The 21,942-nt window shown below is 42.6% G+C and overlaps 2 protein-coding genes across 2 annotated transcripts; one reads left to right on the top strand and one right to left on the bottom strand.

Moving 5' to 3' along the window:
- The first annotated feature begins 1,091 nt into the window (after positions 1 to 1,091).
- Positions 1,092 to 5,658, top strand: LOC138601248 (G-protein coupled receptor 4). The gene is made up of 3 exons (XM_069672830.1): positions 1,092 to 1,141; positions 1,236 to 2,044; positions 2,980 to 5,658. The coding sequence occupies exons 2-3, from the start codon at positions 1,359 to 1,361 to the stop codon at positions 3,401 to 3,403; spliced, it is 1,110 nt and encodes a 369-aa protein (XP_069528931.1). The 5' UTR covers positions 1,092 to 1,141; positions 1,236 to 1,358; the 3' UTR covers positions 3,404 to 5,658.
- Positions 3,872 to 8,472, bottom strand: LOC138601247 (prostaglandin D2 receptor 2-like). Its single transcript, XM_069672829.1, has 2 exons — positions 8,433 to 8,472; positions 3,872 to 7,161 (listed from the first exon to the last, which is right to left on the bottom strand). Exon 2 carries the CDS (start codon positions 7,102 to 7,104, stop codon positions 5,977 to 5,979), a length of 1,128 nt encoding a protein of 375 aa, XP_069528930.1. The 5' UTR covers positions 7,105 to 7,161; positions 8,433 to 8,472; the 3' UTR covers positions 3,872 to 5,976.
- Positions 8,473 to 21,942: the final 13,470 nt, after the last annotated feature.

Below are 21,942 nucleotides of genomic sequence, written 5' to 3'. Positions count from 1 at the left end.
CCCATTGGCATAGCCATCACATGTGCGAATGAGATGACTGATTGACAGTTAGGCACTTTACGTAGCAGCCTCTGCCATCAGTGTGTGAATGGGTGAAAGTGACATAAAGTGTAAAAGCACTATATTAGTGCAGTCCATTTACCATTTGGGGTAATGTTTTGGTCAAAAGGGCAGGGCGATGTGCTTTTCAGTGGGAACTAAAAGCTCACGGAATGCTATTATTACAATTCAACAGCTTTTCTGGCCCTACCTAGTCCGGCCTTTGTTGTGGCTAAAAAACTGACTTCCAAAGAAAAGTTTGCTCTTGCTGTTATCAAGAGCATCATCAAATGAATTACATACATGATATGTTATCATCCACTAAAATAAGACACAATACCAGATTAATCTTTTTGTTTTTTGTCTGTTTTCGAGCCAAAAGGGACAATTAAGTGAGGTTCAACTATTCTCTATGGAAAGGGAGAGGAAGGTAGGGAGGGTGTTGTTCCCCACCCACATGTTCCCGGACACACCTGGCAGGGATCTGCACTCTACTGAGAGCACTTTCTAGGTTTAAGAGTCATTAAAGAGTATTTTCTTCCCTGTGAGTGCACCTCAAGCTACCACCCCTAGCTGTGGTATTCTTTTAAACTTAGCAAAAATAAAATGAATTAATAAAAAGCCAGTATAATCTCATGGTTAACATTGGGGAAAGCTATTTTTTGAGTCTGTTTAGCTACTTGTCCTAGAACAAAGCAAAAACAATATCCCAATGTGTTGAATGGAATGTTTAAAGAGAGCGTAACAGCAGGGTTAATGTGCAAAATGGCACTTAGCCAGCAATGGACAATCTAAAGGGCATTAGTGGACACCCTACATCAGTTCCTCCCCTCACAGCCCCTGTCCACCTTCATCATCCTGTCTACTACTGGAGTAAGAAAGACTGATGTGAGAGAAAGAGAGAGTGTATGTTTTTGTTCGGGGCCGAAAGGCGTTCTCCTGCCTCAGGATGTTGCCTTTAAAGCTGAAGAAGTGGGTTTCCTGTGGAGGAAACGATCACAGAATAGACAAGGCTTAGTCGAGACACCGTGTTCCCAACATTTCTTGAATACAGGTCACCCAGCTGCAGAGCGAGCAGAAGTCAGTCTCCCGGTTTTGAGAGGTGAGTGAAAAGTATAATTTGAATTACATAGTTTAACTGGTCATTCAGCTGCTGTTACAAAACCATCTGAGAATGCTCTTGTTATTTGTTGCAGGTGTTTTCCCCTGATGGATCCTGGATGCATTTTTCCACTGGAGAATTGATTTATCAATTTTACACAATGGACAAATGACTGAATACAATTATCACCGTCTTTTTCTTCTTTTGCTTTGAGTGAATGAATGAGTATTCATGCGCCAGCTCATCATTCTGCAAGTACCAATCCAATCCCTGTGCAAGGTCCCCTCTAGTTTCCCATGTAAGGTGCTTGACCAACAGAGACATGTCCAACGACAGCTGCAACCCCCCCTTGGATACAGACACTCTGGGGCTGACCTGTATCTATAGCCTGATCTTCTCTTTGGGTCTTCCCAGCAACTTGCTTTCTCTCTGGGGACTGTACCACCTAGGTCGCTCAGGTGGGGGAGGCTGCCAGCTGGTCTACATCCTCAACCTGCTGCTGTCAGACCTCCTCCAGCTGCTCACTCTGCCACTGTGGATCATTTATCTCCAAAGTGCGCACCGCTGGCCCTATGGCCAGCTGACCTGCGAGCTGGTGGGCTACGTGTTTTACGTGAACATCTATGCCAGCGTTATGTTCTTGTGCCTGATAGCACTGGACCGGTGCCTGGCCATCGTGTACCCGTTGAGCAGCCGCAGGGTGCGGACTGTCAAGGTGGCGGCAGTGTGTGGGGTGGCAGTTTGGACTCTCACCTTCCTGTTCTGCCTGACTGGGTTGCTACCCACAGTGTTTGACCCTGATAGACTGCTGTGTCTGGAGCAGTACCCTGTCAGCCCCTCGTACGCCCGCTTCAAGATCACAACTGTGGCCCTCGGCTTTCTGCTGCCATGTGGAATACTAGGGTGAGTGAAAGATCCCACTGAGCATATTGTTGCTGGAACTTACAATTAATGTATGTTTGATGTAATCTGTGTCTACGAACCTGGTCATGGAAAGGTTCTATAAAGTTTCAAATTAGTTGTAACTTCCGATGCATATTTGCCCTCTTTGAAATATTTTTCCATGTTACAATTGCAAATTAGAATGTATTTTATTAGGGTTGTATGTAAAGGACCAAGATGAAAAAATCTATAATTTTGAAACCCATTACTGAGATCAGGTTCAACCATTTGCCTTCATCTCAACTCCTGCATCCAGCAGATGTTCAGGGGCACGTCCAGGTGATGGTCACCCCATCTGATTTTACCCCACAGTCTTAAAATATGATTGGCTGTCTGCCAGGTCAGAGCCCTTAAATTTTAAAGCATAAAGAATTTTTATGGACTGTAAATGGACTGCACTTTTCTAGTCTTCCAACCACTCAAAGCGCTTTTACACTACATGTCACATTCACCGTTCACACTCACATTCACACACTCATGGCAAAGGCATAAATGACAATCTCCAATCAGATCTATGCCCATTCATACCCGATGGCTATGCCTTTGTGAGCATTTCAGGGTTCAGTGTCTTGCCCAAGGACACTTCAACATGTGACTGTAGCAGTCAGGGATCGGACCCCCAACCTTCCGATTGAGAGACGAGCGACTCTACCTCTGAGCCATAGCCGCCCCCACTAGCTCTGTTGTGTTGTTACAACTAAAAATGGGGTTTAAACTGGAAATAAGAAGTGAAAGTGGATTAAAACTTGGGATACTGAGCCAGTGAGCTACTTATTCTTGCATTTAAATTGTACAGTTTAGCAAAGGAAACCTATGATTACCTGTCCTTACCTAACCTGAGAATTGTGTATGTTCTGATGGCTAACAGTGATCTGCAACTCTCCTTCCTCCCTTAGATACACCTCAGCCCACATTGGGGTAACACTGCGACGATCTCCTTCCCTCTCTGACCACGAGCGGCACAAAATCGTAGGCATCCTGGTCGTGATCACTGTCAATTTCATTGTTGTGTTTGGACCCTATCACCTCGTGTGTGGATACAGATTTGTGTCCTTGCTGCTGACTGATGAGCCATGTGGGTTAGAGCTTTCCATTTTTCTCACCTATCGCCTTTGCTACGGTCTGACCAGCCTCAACACCCTGCTGGATCCCCTCTTCTACATCTTCTTGTGCGCTGATGCTCGGCTAGAGCTGCAAAGGTCCCTGCCCTGTTTAGGAAGGGGGCAAGACAGTCGCAAAAAGATTACCCTCAGTACCAGAGCTTATCCAGACAGCCAGAGGGGCAGTGAAACTGGACATAATAATCCCCTAGCACTATAGCTTCACCAAATACCTGACTCAATGGTGCCACCCAGTGGAAATGCACGTGTTTAGGTGGCATATATTGTGACTTTTTTCTTGCATTGAATACATTCACTTACCTCGCAGTTGTTCTACAACCTTAGATATAAGAGTCCCACTTGTTCAACTGTTAGTTTCTCATGATTATCTAAAAGTTGCATCGGACAAAAAACAGAAACACTTGTGTGTAACACCTGGTTTTGAACACTTGAACTGTTGCATAAATGAAGTCAGGGCAACATAATTGAGTAGAAATATTGAGATCCATTGTTTCATAATCATCACAAATCCACTTTTTTGTGATATCCTAATCCACGGTGGGCATTTCACAACCAATGGCCACCTATCTTTTAATTAAAAATTCATGTTAAAGCACTTGTTTCTTGTCAGTGCTGCAAAAATAGGATTGGTGTGAAACATGACGGAAACACAAGCATGACTGTGGTTAATTTGTAACACAGAAGTGTCGCAGTGCAACACCAGAGTGCTTTTTATTTTTGTTTTTGATGTTTGCAAATGGTACAGTTATACAATGGAGCAATAAGACAAAACAACACTGCCATCATCTCTATTAAAAAGCTCAATAGGTGAGTAAAGTACAAAGAGCACACAAAAAAAAACGCTTGTGTTAGCTTCTAGAAGGGACTGATAACATCTACTGAGTGACACCTATTGTGTCTGTCACATTAGTCCAAACTCTTTTTAAAAAGTGCTAAACTAAAGAGTAGCAATCATGTACGGGTCATTCTAAAGAATATACACATTAATCAAGCAGCCAAGTTAAAATATGAAAATACATGCTGTATGTTTTTTTTGTTGTAGTTGATTTTGTTTAAGCAGAGAAGATGAACTTAACATGTTCATTTGCACAATATAATTCCATCAGTACAACAAAGTTAATTACACTCTGCCATTTCAACACAAACAAGTTTCTATCAATGCAAAATAACACTTCCTGTCAATGTTTCAAACTAAAAGCCTACCAGGGAAGATTTCAGACCTGCAACCTGTGGGCCCTGCCCCCTAAATGCTTTAGACTTTCCTGGTTTATTGGTAGCATCTTAAGAGCAATGGAAGTCACATTAATTAACTTAGCTGACTAAGGCAGTAAGCGTCATTACACATCAAAATTATTAAGCCATATGTACACATGGCTGTGTGGTGGTGCAGTGGTTAGAAAGGTTTCTGGTTCAAATCCCAGTTTGGACGTGGTGGGCATTTCTGTGTGGAGTTTGCATGTTCTCCTTATGCATGTGTTTCCCTCTGGGTACTCTGGCTTCCTCCCACAGTCACAGTAACAATGCCTCTCAGCCAATGACAGCTGGAATGGGCTACAGCTGCCCCATGACCCTGAATAGGGTAAGTGGTATAGAACGAACGGACGGATGGACAGATGGAATATGCACTCATATAGAAAGGAGAAGGAATTAAACCACATGATCATTGCCACAACATTATATTAAACATGATAAGGACATAAGAGAAAAGAATTTGATCAGATTCAGGATCAGCTTATTGGTCAGGTATGAACACATACAAGGAATTTAACTCTGGTTTAACTTCACTCTCTATGTACAAGCATTAAACATAAAATACCAAACTAAAAACTACAAGCCCACATTAAACAATAGATATTAAACCAGTGTGTACCGGCCTACATTAAACATTAAACTAATATGTACAAGCTACGAGAAACAATAAAGCAATGATGCAGAGTGCAAAGGCGAATTTGTTACATAAACGTTCCTAATATTAATTTACATTGTAAATTTATTTAATGCACATTGTTATAAACTTCTATAATAATTGGTCAAATTGAAATCAGCCTTTAGCCCCTTTAACATTGCATGTTCAACATGGACACCTCTGTTACACCTCGTCCTGTCGTGTTCGGGTCAAACATGACCAATTTACAACTTTCATCAATCAGAAATGTGTTTTACATTGAATTTAGAGTAGTTTAGTCAGCTTTGTAACACCTGTGGTGTTCCTGGTCAAAAATGACCATTCCCCCACGAGAACAACACATTTCAGCAACATTTTTTGAACCAGATGAAGAGGAGATTGAAGTTGAACCTGAGATAGAGGAAGATGCCTCAGAATTGGAAGACAACATCGATGGATTTTGGAATATATTTTCAGTGTCTATTCTTTCTATGTTCACTGCAGTTGTTCATGTTAGCCACTAGTCTGAGACGCTGTTTACATCTTAAAAGGGTATTAATTAAATAAAATTTGGTGATGATTAATGTTTTTTGTGTTAATGTAAGAGCAGTTGAAACAGATCGTTGAAATTTGACAACAGTAAGGGGGGAGAAAGGAACACGACAAGAGGATTAAGGAAGTGTAGAGGCAAAAAAACCCCACCAGCAACTGCATTTGCTTACACATCAAAAAGCAAACTGGAGGAGACCAAAAAAACTGAATAATATGATAGCAAGAAACCCCAAAATTAAAAAGGCCTTTTGCATTATTACAGAATATAGGCGTGTTTTAAAGAAGGCCACTTCTATGTACAGAGCCACGCCATTATTTGAGAATTTCACATGTTTTCATTCAGCTGGGTCAGCAAGGCTTTCACCCTGCTCTGGCTCCTCTGCTTTCCGACACAATGTTGTAATAGAATATCTCTGCTTCAGCACGATCTCTGTTGTGCTGATAGAGCGAGCTGTGCTTCGGCGACGGGTCAGCTCAGCCAGATCCTCAGCCAGAACACTCTCCATCACCGCACCAAGAGAATGTCTTATCTTATTGCGCAGGTCACGGCAGCTGAACACGTAAAGGATGGGGTTAAGGACGCTGTTGAGGAAGCCGAAGGTTGCTGCGGTAGGAAGGGCCTTGCCTGCAAATTCCTGTGCAGGACTCCCACTGAGGGCCACCACCTCCATGATGATGAATAAGTGGTATGGAGCCCAGCAGAGTATAAAGCTCACCACCACGGCCACTACAAGACGAACAAACCGGAAAGGGCGTCGGCAACCTCTGCGCGCCAAGCTTCGATTCACGGCACCATAGCTGAAGATTATGATTAGCAGAGGGATCAGGAAGGCTAGGAAGAGCCTCATGAAGGCCAAGGCCTCCTTGCGCTGCTGACATAGATATCCCAGGTCGAATGGCTCACTAGGGAGGAGTCGAGCATAATTGTAGTAACACAGGATCTTGCCGTTAGGTAAGGGAATCGTATCACGGAATATGTAGAAAGGGATAGTGAAGAGCACAGCCAAGGCCCAGATCACCCCACATATCTTACCCACTAGCCTGACATTCCTGTAGTTTTGGGCCCAAACAGGCCGCAAAACCACAAAGCAGCGGTCCAGAGAAATAGCCGCCAGCAGGAAGCCACTCACAAACATGTTGAGAAAGAATATGGAGGAATGGATCTGGCAGAAAGTTGTACCCAACGTCCAGGTGTTGCCGCGGGCCATGTAGAGGGTGAAGAAGGGCAAGGAGGCGGTGGCCAGAAGGTCAGAAGCTGCGAGGTTCAGGATCCAGATGCTGATCACAGAGCGGCGGACATGGAAGCCCACTACTCCAAGGATGAGGAGGTTCTCTAAGATGCCAATGGAAGAGAACAAGCCATGGAGAGAGATGGCGAAATAATTCAAAGAACTCGCCTCGGCTGTTTGGTTGGATGGAATAGTGCTGATATTCTTCCCCTGGTTGAAAGGACAGTACACCATCTTGGAAGAAACACCGAATGTCCTTTAATGTAGACTTCTGCTTCAGATTGCTGAGATCTACAACAAAGATAAGAACATGTCAGTCTAAACAGATAATTCAGCATCGGAAGTAATCATCTTTAATAACCATAGGTGTTTGGGATATTTAAATAGCTCTATAACAATTTAAAACTGTTCAATTCATTGCCAAAAATGAATACAGGTCTTGTTTTGAGGATAGAAGACAGTTTGAAACGTCACACTTACATGAAACACCTTGAATTTAAGATGTTGGTAAATATCAACATTTAAACCAACTTGCAACCCTCTTATTAGAAGGTGGTGCCAAATTCTCCTGAGGAAGATGGCAACAGTTGAGACTTTGGTTGTATAGGAATTGGCAAAGTAAATGGACCTTTGATGTTTCCCAACACGGATGCTGAATATAAAATTACCTGGGGATGTCAGAAAAATTCAAACTTAGCCCAAAGTGTCACAACATCAGGGGGCAATTTGACGCAGCCAATAAAAGTAAAATCGTATTTCTAAAGCTACGTTGTAGTACAGTAGTACAAAGTACAGAGGACTTTTAGTCCCTGGAGCTTTGTTTAAGGGGACTAAAAGCCAGCTGTTGTCTGAGTTTCCACTAGGGTCTAAGGGCTCGTGAAGGTTAGGCACATTAGTCTGCTGACAGGTGATGAAGCCACACATGTAGTCCAACAATCAGAAGGGTCTGTGTCCACAAACAGCATTTAATGGCCCTTTTTTCTATACAAAACCAATGGAGTTTTAAAGCAGTTCTAGAGGAATGTAGTTGTGGTGTATTTTCTTGCAGTCTTATCTTTCACATCTCCCACATCCTCTCTGTTTCCACCAACTCTTTTCACATTTAATTGTGTAAGTTGCAGCCTGTCTGATCTAATCTGCCATCACGCAATGCCACTGTTCTAAAGATGCTTTTCATATATTGATAAACATAAGGCTCATTTTAATTGTGAATTGATCAATTATATCTCTTTTTAATAGGAATGAGACCAGATGATTTACTGATTTTGTCAAAATCTAAGTCTAGCCTTTGTGGTAGAAACAATCAAACTAAAATACTTTTAAAAACAAATCTGGTGTTATGTCTTAAAGTCATGGCAGGAAAAATAAAAAAATGTCACTAACTTCCAACACACACTCATTTGATTTAGAAGAGCATAATGAGTGTAAATGTGAAACCAGAGAATATATCTGGCTCTCTGCAAGAAACGTGTGAACTTGTTGAAATGGCCTCTTCCTTTTTACTTTGCATTGAAAAACTTGTGCAATAATGCAGAAATTCTCCTCGCAAACAAATCACTTACCCGATTCTGTGTCTCTGGCAGGTCTGTCTGGTCCTTGTCATGTTATGCTACTGAGTCAGCCAGTGCCCGGTTCTAGCCTCATGGGCGTTTAACAGCAATAATAGGAAGTCAGAAACCTCAGAGAAACTCTTCTCACAAGATAAGTTGCAGCAAAGTGTCAAACCAACCAAGTGTGACAATGTAACTTCTAACAGCCAAACCTTTAAATAAAGTCTGTTTGGTCTGCTGTGTTCTGAAGAGAGACTGCGTGACAAAATGAGTGTTTTTACACTTGATGTACAACGATTGGATTTTTAATTAGTCTTGACTCTTGATGTCTTTCAGCAGAATAGAATTACCAAATTACTGGCTTTGTTTTGCACAAATTATTGCTCTTTGGTATCATGACCTTTTACCAAAACAGCCACCAAAATCCCCTCAGTGACAGCAGAATGAATGGTTACAGATTTGAAGGATACCATTATGAAGAGAATAGACTGAGCGGCACATAATGACTATGATCAATGTGGTTTGTTACATGTAAGATTGTTAAAAGTGTTTGAAGTTCGGTATGCAACATAAACTACCACTGGGTGTCGCACTAGAGCATCAGCTTCTCAGATCAAAACAACCAGAAATGCTACTTAACTCGTACAGGTTCCATCAACAAAAACTCAAATTATATTTTGAAGGTCATCGTAAAATACACTTCGTAAAAGTCTGAATTAACAAAGGGAAACAAATGATTGAAATCATCTATACATAGACAAACAAATGACACTTTAAAAGCAGTTTTTGTCCATCTAATTTGTGTCATTTATTCTTGTAAATTTGTGTTTTTATTTAAGCACTAGTCCTATAGCTGACTCTTGCTAGTTGGCTAACCCTGCTTAAACTTTAAAACCATTGTTTGATTTCCTAGAAACAGAGGGATTTGAAGAAATGTATGGGTGATGTAAAAATAACACCAGGCGCATGTTCCTTCAACCATGGACACTTCCTCTGTCTGACTTTCACATACAAGAGTATTTGAGGACACACTGGTCCTTCTCTGAGCAATACTCATAACAGAAATCTTATAGACACTCTACAAGGTAAATAGTGTAGCTAAGGCCCATCATGCCTTGTTAACCATCATGCCTCGTGCTGGACTGAATGTCTAACTGTAAATGTTACTTATTGTTGATGTGTGTATACAGAGGTCACTTTGTGTTAGACTGTGTTTGACCGAAACTGAGGGGACTGTTACATTTCATAACCACTGCTGTAATTTTGAGTCTCATTTCCTGTTACTTGCCCTGCACTATGTGAAATTAAGGGGTGGACACTGTACAAATCTCCCCCTTGAATCTCTTCCTGTGAGAGTTGGTGCAACCCACTTGCTAAATTCATAAAGCTCAAACACTGAAAATACAAGTTAAATTCTCCTATCAGAACAATGCTTATGTTTTTTCACTGTACAGTCTACACTGGGAGATATTTTGTATGCTTGTGGTGCTGCGGCTACCCTGAAACCCCTGTAAGGGGAAGATGCTACTTTCCATTTCACATTGCATATACAGTATAACACTTACCACAGTTACATGAAAGGCTTGGATGGCCATCATTTACATCTAGAACACATATTCAAGGGAGAGCCTTGGCTCAGAGGAAAAGTGGGTCGACCTCCAATCAGAAGGTTGGCGGGTCGATCACCAGCTCCTGAAGGGTAAACGCTAACATGTAGTGTAAAGCGCCTTGAGTGGTAAGAAGTCTAGAGAGGCGCCATGTGTTTGTGTTTGTGTGTGTGTGTGTGTGTGTGTGTGCGTGTGTGTGTATCAAGATCTCGTAAAGGTCAACTTAATTAATAGAGTGACCAAAAAAACAAACAAAATTCCAACAGTGCTTTACAACAAACATAAGTAAGTGAGAAGATAAAAATTAATAACATCGGTACATTAATACATGCATAAATACGTGTATGCACACAGACAGACACAGATACAGATGTATTTTAACATAGAGAAAGAGGCACTTGATGATATGGGTTTACAGCACATTGAGGTGAGTGGTTGTCGGCCTTGTCGGTCAGTTATACACTGACCACAATCCTCTCAAATTTGTACATTCCTTGCAGAACCCAAACCAGCGGTTAATAAGATGGTGTCTGCTTTTGCAGCCTTTCCATCTTAAAATTCGGCATATCAAAGGTTCTGAAAATGTTATGGTGGATGCATTGTCTAGACCAGGGGTCTCCAACCTTTTTTCATCTGAGAGCTACTTCAAAAAAATGAAAGTGGCCAAGAGCTACTTGGATTACATCGCTGTACTAGCTGGTGGCGCCCCATGTTGATTCTTGAAATGTTGGTACCATAGATGAGGCACACACATTTCACATTTGTGAATAAAAACTTGCTTTCCCACTCCCCGTGGAAATAGTATGTTTTCTGTTTTTTCCTTGCCGTGGCCACCTTCACTATCCATCATCAATCTGGCTAAATAGGTTAATAGCACCAAACTCCTCACTTTAGCTCAACTAGTGTAGAGCTTAACTGACCCGACCTGTCGATGCAGGTTGCTGCAACATTGCTGTGATTGGTTTGAGACGTTGACAAACTTGCCTGTAGCATCACCGTTTTTTAATTGACAGCTGATAGGCCTATCCTGTTGTTTTGTATTTGAGGGGGTGGGACATCTGTGTATTTGATTGAATTGAAGTGAGAACAGGCTTTTAAGGTGCGTTTGTTGTCTTCAACTTTTTTGTTTTGTTGGAGACCCCTGACCTAGAGTATAATAGCAATAATAGAAAAATAGAAAGCCTGTATTGTCATTACACAATGTAAAACGAGATTAAGAGAGCTATTCCTTTAAAATTCAATACAAAGCAAACAACAGCAAAATACAGCATTCATACAGTATAAAACATATAGCAGTCAGTAAGTTATTGCACAAGTAGTAAAAAATATAAATATATTGCACAGATGTGGAGTTATTGCACAAGTGGAAGGGAGCATCTTTGGGGAAGAAGCACCTGTAGCGCCTACCAGAGGGCAACAGGTCAAACAGCAGGAAACCAGGGTGTGAGTTGTCCTTTACAATGATTTTCGCCCTGCTGAGGCACTGGGAGTTGTAGATGTAGTTGTAGGGAGAGGGTAGCCGATGATCTTCTGTGCTGCATTAATGACTCTTTTAAGCCTCCTTCTGTCAGCCTCGGTGCTGCTGGCGTACTACACTGTTATGCAGTATGTCATCAGGCTCTCAATGGAAGAGCGGCAGAAGGTCACTAGCAGCTTTGCATCCAGGTTGTTTTTCCTGAGCACCCTCAGGAAATGCAGACGCCGCTGTGCCTTCTTGTCGACTGCTGTGATGTTCTCAGTCCAGTCAGTTAATAACACAGTAATGTTACTTATTTTGTTTTGTACCAAGCTATTTCCTGTGTTTCCTTCTTCTATCTCTTAAAATAGCTTCTAAGGTATCAAGTTGCTGAGTAGGAGTTGGTGGGCAGTGGTACTAAGGTAACTTTAACACAGAGTGCCTACAGCCATTATAATGCTAACTTGAGTTAATGTACTGTACTTGTTAGATGTGCTTGTTCATTGTTCCAGCATTGGTAAAACTGGGGCCTTTGGACCCGGTTCTTAAGGGGTGGGGTGTGATGACCCTGAGGTTACTAATCCTGTGTTGTTTTCAGGTTGACTACAGGTGGGGTGAAGGCCAGAGTTGTCAGCCAGGTTCAACACTCCTGATCTCACATGGCTCATCTGTATTAAGGAAGGCTGCAGACCATGCTCCCTTTCTCATTCTCACATTAGGCTTGTTTGAGATGACTGCCGGTTCACCTCGACAACAGGCGAGATTAGCCGATTGCAGTCGGGGGAGGAGTCAAAAAGATGCTTCTTTGTTGACCAGTTTGCTGCTTGCCTGGTCAAGCATCTATAATACCAACACCTTACTGCTAATTAATGTGAATAAAGTCTTCATTTGTTGTGCTTGTTGTCATTATTATTTTAATTGGATACAGGAGTTTGTATACCAAGTCCTTCTTCAAATAATTTCAGACAACATTCTAATCATCACGCGATGTGCTTGGCAAAGCGGCTAAGGACGTAACTAGGGTCTATATATCAGAATCAGAAATACTTTATTTGAATTGTAAATACATTTAATGTAACAGTTTAAAATAGGTGTCCGAGTGTCAGACAGTCAGAGGGAGGAGTTGTAAAGTTTGATGGCCACAGGCAGAAATGACTTGACATTCTGTGGTGCATCTTGGGGGAATGACTCTGTCACTGCACGTGCTTCTCTGCAGCACATCATGGAGTGGGTGAGAGACATTGTCCAAAATGACACACAACTTGGACAGCATCCTCCTCTCTTACGCCGCAAGAGAGTCCAGCTCCGCCCCCACAACATCACTGGCCTTGCAGATCAGTTTGTTCAGCCTGTTGGCGTCAGCTTCTCTCAGCCTGGTGCCCCAGCACACAACAGCAAACAGGATAGCACTAGCCACCACAGACTCATAGAACGTCCTCAGCATCGTCCTGCAGATGTTAAAGGACCTCAGCCCTCCTCAGGAAGTAGAGACGGCTCAGGCCCTTCTTGTAGACGGCTTCAGTGTTCATGGCCCAGTCCAGTTTGTTATCTAAGTAAACACCCAAGTACTTGTACTCCTCTACAATGTCCACACTGACCCCCTGGATGGAAACAGGGGTCACCGTTGCCTTTGCCCTCCTCAGATCCACAATCAGATCCTTTGTCTTCGTCATGTTGAGCTGGAGATGGTTCCGCTCACACCATGCCACAAAGTCAGCCACCTCAGATATATATGAAATTAGGAAACCTCTGTATCGGAGTGGTAGAGAATAAAAAAAAGGCGTGTAGTAAAGAAAAAAGGAAGCAAACACAAAAATAAGTTGGTAAACACAGGAACAAGTGAGGTTTTAGATATGGTGAAAAATAGGATGACATAATCCCATCATTGTTTTGCATCATATGTCGCTGTCTGTTTAAATGCTGAGAAATAAGGCTTTGTGTTTGTCTTTCTACCCACTGTGAGGATGTAAACACATGTCATCATGTTTGGTTGTGTTGTAGGTTTACACTGGCACTTGCTGGGCCTTTCTGTATTTGACACATTGAATATTCTCAGGTTGTGTAGCAGTTCCTCTTGAAAATAGAAGCTGTGTAATGTTACCTATGTGTTACCTTTCTGTCTTTTTACTGTCTTAACATTTATTACATTATGTCACCATGACTTTTATTATATGATACCTTTAAACACATGGAACAGGTTTATAAATAATGTACACGTTGAAATCATAGCTCATAATTGTGTCGATACTGTATGTGTGTGTGTAGTTGGGGGGGTGACAAAGAGAGAGAAAGAATAGACAGGCTTGGTGTTTGTACCATGTGTCTGTGCATGCCACTTACTCACGTATTTGTAATGTTGGAACTCACAGTTAGCCACAAGCCAAAACTACCTCTTTTTTTTGGCTGACCTTGCACATGGGTCTGTATGTGACTGACTGACTGACTGAGTGACGGTACTTTCAGAGCCATAGAGAGAGAGAGTTGTGACATCGCAATGGCGGATCATGGAGCATATTGGACCTCCACTAACGTGACTCTCTGTCTACATGGCTCTACTTTATTCAGGGAGTAGGCTGCTCCTCCGCTGCTTGTTCGCTGTCCTCACCTACAGTACTTCCGCAGTGCGCATATCCAGGCATAGTTTCTGGTCTTTGTTTTAAAGGTTTCCATGCTTTGGTCTTAACAGAAAACGGGACCTTAATTAACGCACAGCGAAAACAACAGTATGAGCCGAGACGAGGAGACGGAGAGCAAGCAAGGGGGAGAGAGGGACAGACCACACCAAAGTTACATCTGTAACATGATGTTATTTTATTACATATAAACTTATTGCCTGCAGTAGACTTATGACTATGTTTTTATTTCAAAGAAAATCAAGCAGGAACTGCAATAAGGAGCCTGTGATTGAAAAACTTCCTGGAAAAGTAGTAAAGTTAGTAAAGTAAAAAAAATAAGAACGGCCCGGGAAACACTTAAAAATAAAAGCATTGTGTACAAACGTGGGGAGTCAGAATTCCAGATCGGGCTTTTACTTTGAAAAAGCATGACCTACTCTACGTTCCATGCCTGTGACTTTTACTACAGGAAGAGATGTTAATATTGCTGAGAGATCAATTCATCACAATTCACTTTTACCTGTGTGGTCAGCCACATACTAGCTTTTGACCTAGTCTTGTTTTAAAGTTAAATTCTGTAGCACATATAGTAACAGGAAATACTACAGAAGTACAAAAGACTACATCCATCCAAGGAGGAAGAAACATCCCAGAAATTTCTGCAGTATCTGAACACCTACAACTGGCCACTTTTCAGGCTCTTATTAATTTGGTGTATTTGAAAACAACTTTATTAAATTCATTGTAAGGCGTCTTTTATGCATAACAGAAACAATATGAAAGATTTTTACCCGTGTCAGGGCATGCTATCACATCATTTTAATACATGTAGGAACAAGCCTGGCTGGATTTAGATAAATTACAAATGTTTTCACAGCATGTCGCCATATGTCACCATATGTAAAGTATGCCGACTGTCATCTACTGTCTGTAGTACAATCACTAATGATAAGTACCTCATAAACTCCACTTTAAAAAAAACGGAAGTATCCTTTTAAGACCACTACAGCCTAGATGTTGCTGAACTGCACTGCTCACACAGAACGCCCTGCGCAGTGCCATTGGGAGCAGCCAAAAAGTCTGAAGGCAATGATTCGTGATGGCAGGCCATTTAAGATCCATACTGCCTTGAAGACCAGTTATAGACTGTATAGAGACTACACAATTCTTTCATATACAAGTGTTACGTGTGGCCAGTTTTTTTTTTTTGCTCCTTTCTCTCTCTCTCCCTGTGCCTCTGATTCTCCATCCTCCTTCTGCCTGCTGCGCACCTGAGTGCAATGAGCGCTCAGGGAGGGGGAAGAGATATAGAGGTGCAGGGAGAGCAGAGTGGGGAGGGCAGACACACACACACGCTGGTCTGTATTGCATGAAAAGGGAGTTTTGCCTTGCAACCCAGGTGCTGCAGTGATGAGTTCACCTGCCGGAAAATCAGATCCGGGGGAACTACTCCGTCTGAAGGAGTTAGAGGTTGAAATGCGCTGACTAGAAATTAAAGAGAAAGAACTCAATAATGAATTAGAACTTGAGGTAGAAGCGCAGCTTCGTTTAAAAGAACTTGAGTTGAAGCAGTCTTCACCCACTGTGTTTGAGGTTAAAGCAGGTGAATTTGACATTAATAGATGCATTCGTTTGGTCCCTCCCTTTAGTGAGAAGGACATAGATAAATATTTTGCTTTGTTTGAGCATGTTGTCACCACATTAAAATGGCCTAAAAAGGTCTGGCCTTTACTTATGCAATGTGTTTTTACTGGTAAAGCTCAAGAGGTTTATGCATCTGTGTCACCTGAAGTAAGTCTGAACTATGATGAAGTTGAAACGGCTGTGCTCAGGGCATATGAATTGGTGCCTGAGGCATATTGCCAAAAATTCCACAAGTTTAAAAAAACTGATCATCAGACTTATGTTGAGTTTGGGCGTGAGAAAGAATCCCTGTTTGATCGATGGTGTCGCTCTAAAAATGTTGCTGATTTTGATAATTTACGCAACTTAATACTGTTGGAAGAGTTCAAAAACTGTTTACCAGAAAAGATCACTACTTATCTTAATGAGCAGAAGGTTTCCACGGTGTCTGATGCAGCTGTCCTCACTGATGAGTACATCTTGACACACAAGGATACCTTTGAGAAGTTTCACTCGTCCTCTGAGCGTGTTCCTGTAGTTAGATCCTTTGCTTTTCCAGTGAAGTCGAACTTTCACGGTGAGGTGAAGTTGAGCAGTAAGGAAGGTGTAAACGCTAAGGATAAACCAGTATGTTTTTACTGCAAGAAGCGTGGTCACACCATAAATTACTGTTTCGCTCTGAATAAAAAAAAAAAGTCTCCAAAGGCAGTTAATTTGTTGAAAACTGAAACTTTGCCCAGTCAGTCCACTCAGGCTGTTTCAGATAAACCTGATCTTGACGTGTACGCTCCTTTTATCATGAAAGGTTTTGTTTCCTTGTCAGAGGGGGACTCCAAAGTTCCTGTCACCATCCTGAGGGACAGTGCAGCCTCTCAGTCAATCATTTGGGGGGTTTAGCTTCTTTGCCAGTTGTTTCACCTCCTGCTCCATCTTCTCCATCCGTTGTCACTTCTACGGCTTCTGTCGTTGAATCCATTTCCGATGAGAAACTTAGCTCTAAAGTGTGTATGTCACAGGAGCAGCTTATTGTTGAACAGAAACGTGATCCGTCACTAACCTCTTCTTTTGATGCTGTTGTTCCAGGGGATGAAGTGGAGAAAATGTCCACGTTATTTTTTGACAGACGATGTGCTCGTCCGTAAATGGACACCATCGCATGTGTCCACACAGGATGATTGGAGTGTTGTGACACAATGAGGTCCTCAAATTGGCACACGACAATCCGCTTGCTGGCCATTTAGGGGTTAATAAAACCTATGACCGAATCTTGCGGTGGTTTTTCTGGCCAGGACTGAAACGGGATGTGCGGCAGTATTGCAAAACATGTCATTTCTGCCAAGTTTCGGGTAAACCGAATCAGAGTATTCCTTCATATCCTCTTTATCCGATTCCAGTTGTGGGTGAGCCGTTTGAGCGCGTTCTTGTAGACTGTGTTGGTCCTTTTCCATGCACAAAAGCTGGTAATAAGTTTCTTTTGACCATTATGTGTTCTGCAACTCGGTTTCCTGAAGCCATTCCCATGCGCAAAATCACGGCCCCTACTGTTGCAAAGGCACTGATAAAATGTTTCTCTTTGTTTGGGTTACCTAAAGTAATACAAACTGATCAGGGATCCAATTTCATGTTGCGAATTTTTGCACAAGTTATGAAACAACTTGACATTACTCACTGCTGTTCAAGTGCATATCATCCAGAGAGCCAGGGAGCTATTGAATGTTTCCACCAGACTCTAAAATCTATGCTACGCACTTATTGCCTGGAGGTTAACAAAGACTGGAACGAGGGTGTCCATCTCCTCCTCCAGAGTCCCTGGGCTTTAGTCCGGCAGAGTTGGTCTTTGCGCACACTGTGCGAGGCCATCTCAAGCTCTTGCAGGAGAAATGGCTGAGTGATAGCAAACCGCAGAATTTGTTTGACTACGTTAGTAATTTTCGTTTCAAACTTCATCGCGCGTGTGAATTGGCAAAGCAAAACATGTCTGATGCCCAAACAAAAATGAAAACATGGTTTGCTAAAGACGCTAAAAGTAGAAGTTTCAGTCCTGGTGATAAAGTTTTGGTGTTGTTGCCCATTCCTGGTTCTGCTCTGCAGGTCCGTTACAGGGGCCCTTACGTAGTACAGAAAAAAGTGTTTCATTATTTTCAGATGTTCCAACTCAGACTCATGTGCTGCAACACGATATTGATGTGGGGGATTCTCCTCCGTCTACGTTTGCAGAAGCAAGTTGATTATATGCTTGAAAATGGCATTGCAGAGCCCAGCTCGAGTTCTTGGAGTTCACCGTGTCTTCTAGCTGGCAAATCTGATGGCTCTGACCGGTTTTGCACGGATTTTCGTAAAGTGAATGGGGTTACTAAACCAGACTGTTTTCCTCTTCCCCGGGTTGAGGACTGTGTTGATCATGTCGGCAGTGCCAATTATGTAACAAAACTTGACCTGTTAAAAGGGTATTGGCAGGTGCCCTTGACTCCTCGGGCAAAGGAGATCTCTGCGTTTGTGACCCCTGATGCTTTTCTGCAATATTCTGTTATGCCGTTTGGCGTGCGTAATGCTCCTGCGTTTCAGCGTTTAGTTAATACCGTGTTGTCCGGTATTTCAGGTTGTGAAGCGTAACTTGATGATATAGTTGTGTACTCCACTTTGTGGGACGAGCATTTTCGGCAGCTTCATATAGTGTTCGGCTGGTTGCGTGATGCTAACCTCACACTGAATCTGGCGAAGTGCGAATTTGGACAAGCTACGGTGACATACTTGGGTAAAGTTGTTGGTCCGGGGCATGTTAAGCCGGTAACTTCGAAGGTGGAAGCTAGCCTGTCCTTCCCTGCTCCCACTTCTCGGCGTGAGCTATGACGTTTTTTGGGGATGGCAGGATATTACAGAAGCTTCTGTAAAAACTTTTCTGCTGTTACGGCTCCGTTCACTGACCTGTTGAGCCCTAAGGTTCGGTTTCAGTGGTCAGACAATTGTCAGTGCGCTTTTGAATGTGTTAAGGCTTTGATGACTCATGCTCCTGTCCTTACTGCGCCTGCGTTTGATTGTCTGTTTAAACTTGCTGTTGATGCGAGTAATGCGGGGGCGGGTGCTGTGCTCCTTCAGGAGGGGAATGATGGAGTAGAGCATCCAGTTTCGTATTTCTCCAGAAAATTTAAGTGGCACCAACGCCTGTACTCTACCATTGAAAAAGAGGCGCTTGCTCTCGTATTGTCACTGAAGCATTTTGAGGTTTATGTCGGTTCTGCCAGTACGCCAACTATCATCTACACTGACCATAATCCACTCATGTTCATAAATCAGATGCAAAACACAAATAATCGATTAATGGGCTCTTTTCTTGCAGTCCTTCAATGTGGAGGTCAGGCATATTAAAGGCCGAGATAATGTCCTGGCCGACACGTTGTCGCACGTGAGATGAAAAATGTCCATTGTGTCCATATTTATCATCTTAGGGTGGGGGTGTTACGTGTGGCCAGTTAACTTTTTTTTGCTCCTTTCTCTCTCTCTCCCTGTGTCTCTGATTCTCCATCCTCCTTCTGCCTGCTGCGCACCTGAGTGTAATGAGCGCTCAGGGAGGGGGAGGAGATATAGAGGTGCAGGGAGAGCAGAGCGGGGAGGGCAGACACACACACACGCAGACAGCAACCTCGTGGTGAGGAGGGTTTTTCTTTTGTTCCTCCTAACTTTAGTTGTATTCTTTCCACAGGTCCTTTCCCCTCAACATGAATTTATATTGTTGAGGTTTTGTTGTTTTAGTTTGTTGTTTTAATTTGGGCTGTAGATCTCTGGTAGTCTAGTTATTTCGTCTTTTGTTTTAAGATGATTTTTCCAGTTTAGGTAGTTTAGGGGGAGGTGCTGGGAGCAACGGTCCATTGCATGGCTGGCCCAGTACTTGCCCACTTTTGTTCATTTTGGCCGGGGTCTCCAGCTCCTTTCTTTTTTTCCTTATCACTTATTTTCGTAGTGAAGATTTTGATTCTTTATTAAATAAACAAATTAAAACCCTGTGGGTTTTCAAACATCCTTCTGTTGTGTGGCGTCCTTTTTATATATGTTGCGGTCCTCATTGTGGGCCTTTGTTTTGTCTTGTACTTAGTAAGAGAGGCCGTAACAACAAGATAGTTTAAAATTTCAGAAGTTTAGTTCAATGAATAATCAGTCATTGATAGATGTTTGATAGGATGTGATCACTCTGCTCCTGTCTGTCTCCCTCTTCCAACTTCTTTATCCAGAATGTTTCAATGTAGAAAAATGTCAGCACCTGCACCTCCATGACCCTCTAACAACCCCACTGACCTGCAGCCTGTGATCTGTGTGAGTACTAAAGCATCCTCATCTTATCAGTTTTATATCTCTAAAGAGCAGTCACTTAACACAAGCTAGTTCAAACATTTGTCAGGTCCACGAAGTTCCAGTCTGGGCCTGATGAGGGATGAGTCTCAGTAATAACTTATTCAGAGTCAGATACAATACAGTTTATTATGCAGCAAGCGGCACGTAAACCTGAGCAGAATTCTAGAATTAAGCTGACTTCACTTGTCGGAGTCGCTGCTTATATACCCTATACACAGAGAGAATCAAAGAAACCACATGTGTCAAGCTTATCTTGATTTATGTGTTTAGAGGTCACTCTTGGGTAAGGCATCCGGTCGACATACACACACCGCATATACATCAACACAACCTGCATGTGTATGGATATGCAGGGGTAGCCCTGTGAATCTTTACACAGGATGTGCAGTCCTCAGCAGAAAGCATTCATCTCATCAAGGGGGGCCTGTGGGCAGTACAGCCTGTACACCATGTCAGAGCTGCCCTGTTTTACGCTTCTCTCACTGCTTAACTGCTTTCACTAAGCATATTTCGCACATGCTTCTCAGTATGTATGACTGTGACGGCATCCTATTGGAGCCTGCTGGTTTTCGATATCCTGGTTTTGGTTTTCGCTGCAGGTTACTGGTGGGCGGGGTTTCGCTGCCCCTGGGAGTGCCTGTCCAGTCTCCCAGGTGCATTTAAGAGCTGACCCTCGACCCGGACACTCTGTCCTATCGCTGCTCTGCTCGACCCGGTCCTGAGACACGCCAGTGCGATCCGTGTGGTGGAATGACTTTGGCTTCTACTTCTAGGCTTTTAGTTGGCTTCGGCCGTATTTTGTTTAGGTTTCCCACCCTACAACAGGCACAATACACTTTCAATTCATCCAACAGCTGACACACTGATTAACTGACTTACACAGGTTGATTTTTACGATGGAAGATCCTCCACCTGGAGGCCAGAATGCTGAAGGCATTTTCCACCATCATCCTTTCTTTTGACAGTCTGTAGTTAAATATCCTCATGTTTTGACTGAAGTTCTGTCCTGGGTATGGTCTCATCCAGGAAAGCTGCGTCATCCACCATGACAAAAGGCGCGTCACCAAGGTAATGAGCACCAGGCAGAGGGGCATTGGGTGGCACATGAAGTGTTCTGGTCTCCATTCCTCTCCCCGAATCTGATCCTGCATAAATCCCCCCATTACAAGCACCAAAGCACAATGGAAAATTTCTTCTAATAGTTGAAGTACTGACTTCTAGACAGTAGTGGTGCTTGAATATGAATGTGTTTGTCATCTAAAGCTCCCAGGCAATTTTGAAAATTCCATTTTTCCCAGAAGCCTTGTGCCACTTGCTTCCATGTGTCTTCTGTTGGCCTGGGTAGAAACCTCTCCATCATCACCTTTTCGATGGTTGCACACACCATGTGGACAGAGTTTCTAACAGTTGTGCTCCCTAGCCGATAGCTGAAAGCTAGGCTGACCAGTGAGTCCCCAGAGGCCAAGTGTCTGTGAGAGAAGAAACAAACAAAGATAAGTTTTATGTAGAATATTTATATTATATATATATATTATTATATGTATTTATTTATTCATCTGTGTCTCTTTTGTTTCAGTTGATATCTGCAATGCTGGATGGAAATCACTTCGGGACGGCTGCACTCAAAAAAATGATTCAAGCCCTTCTTAGATGTGACACAATTAAATATAATTTCCTTTATTTAATTATATCTATTCACAAATATATGTATATATATTTAATGGGTGTAACATAATATGTGTTAATACTCTCAGCAATGAGATTTATTTACGTTGGATCACAAGATAATTTAATTGGGGACCGCCCTTTGCGCATGTGCAAGATTACGCGCTCCCTCTCTGCGCCCGTCCCTCCTTCTCCTCCCTCTGGCTGCA

Source organism: Semicossyphus pulcher, unplaced genomic scaffold (assembly GCF_022749685.1).
Source record: "Semicossyphus pulcher isolate SPU_LCO1_2020_fin unplaced genomic scaffold, fSemPul1.0.p SCAF_21, whole genome shotgun sequence".
Lineage (NCBI taxonomy): Eukaryota > Metazoa > Chordata > Actinopteri > Labriformes > Labridae > Semicossyphus > Semicossyphus pulcher.
Note: the sequence above shows the minus strand (reverse complement) of the source record. Positions and strands in the feature narration are given on the sequence as shown.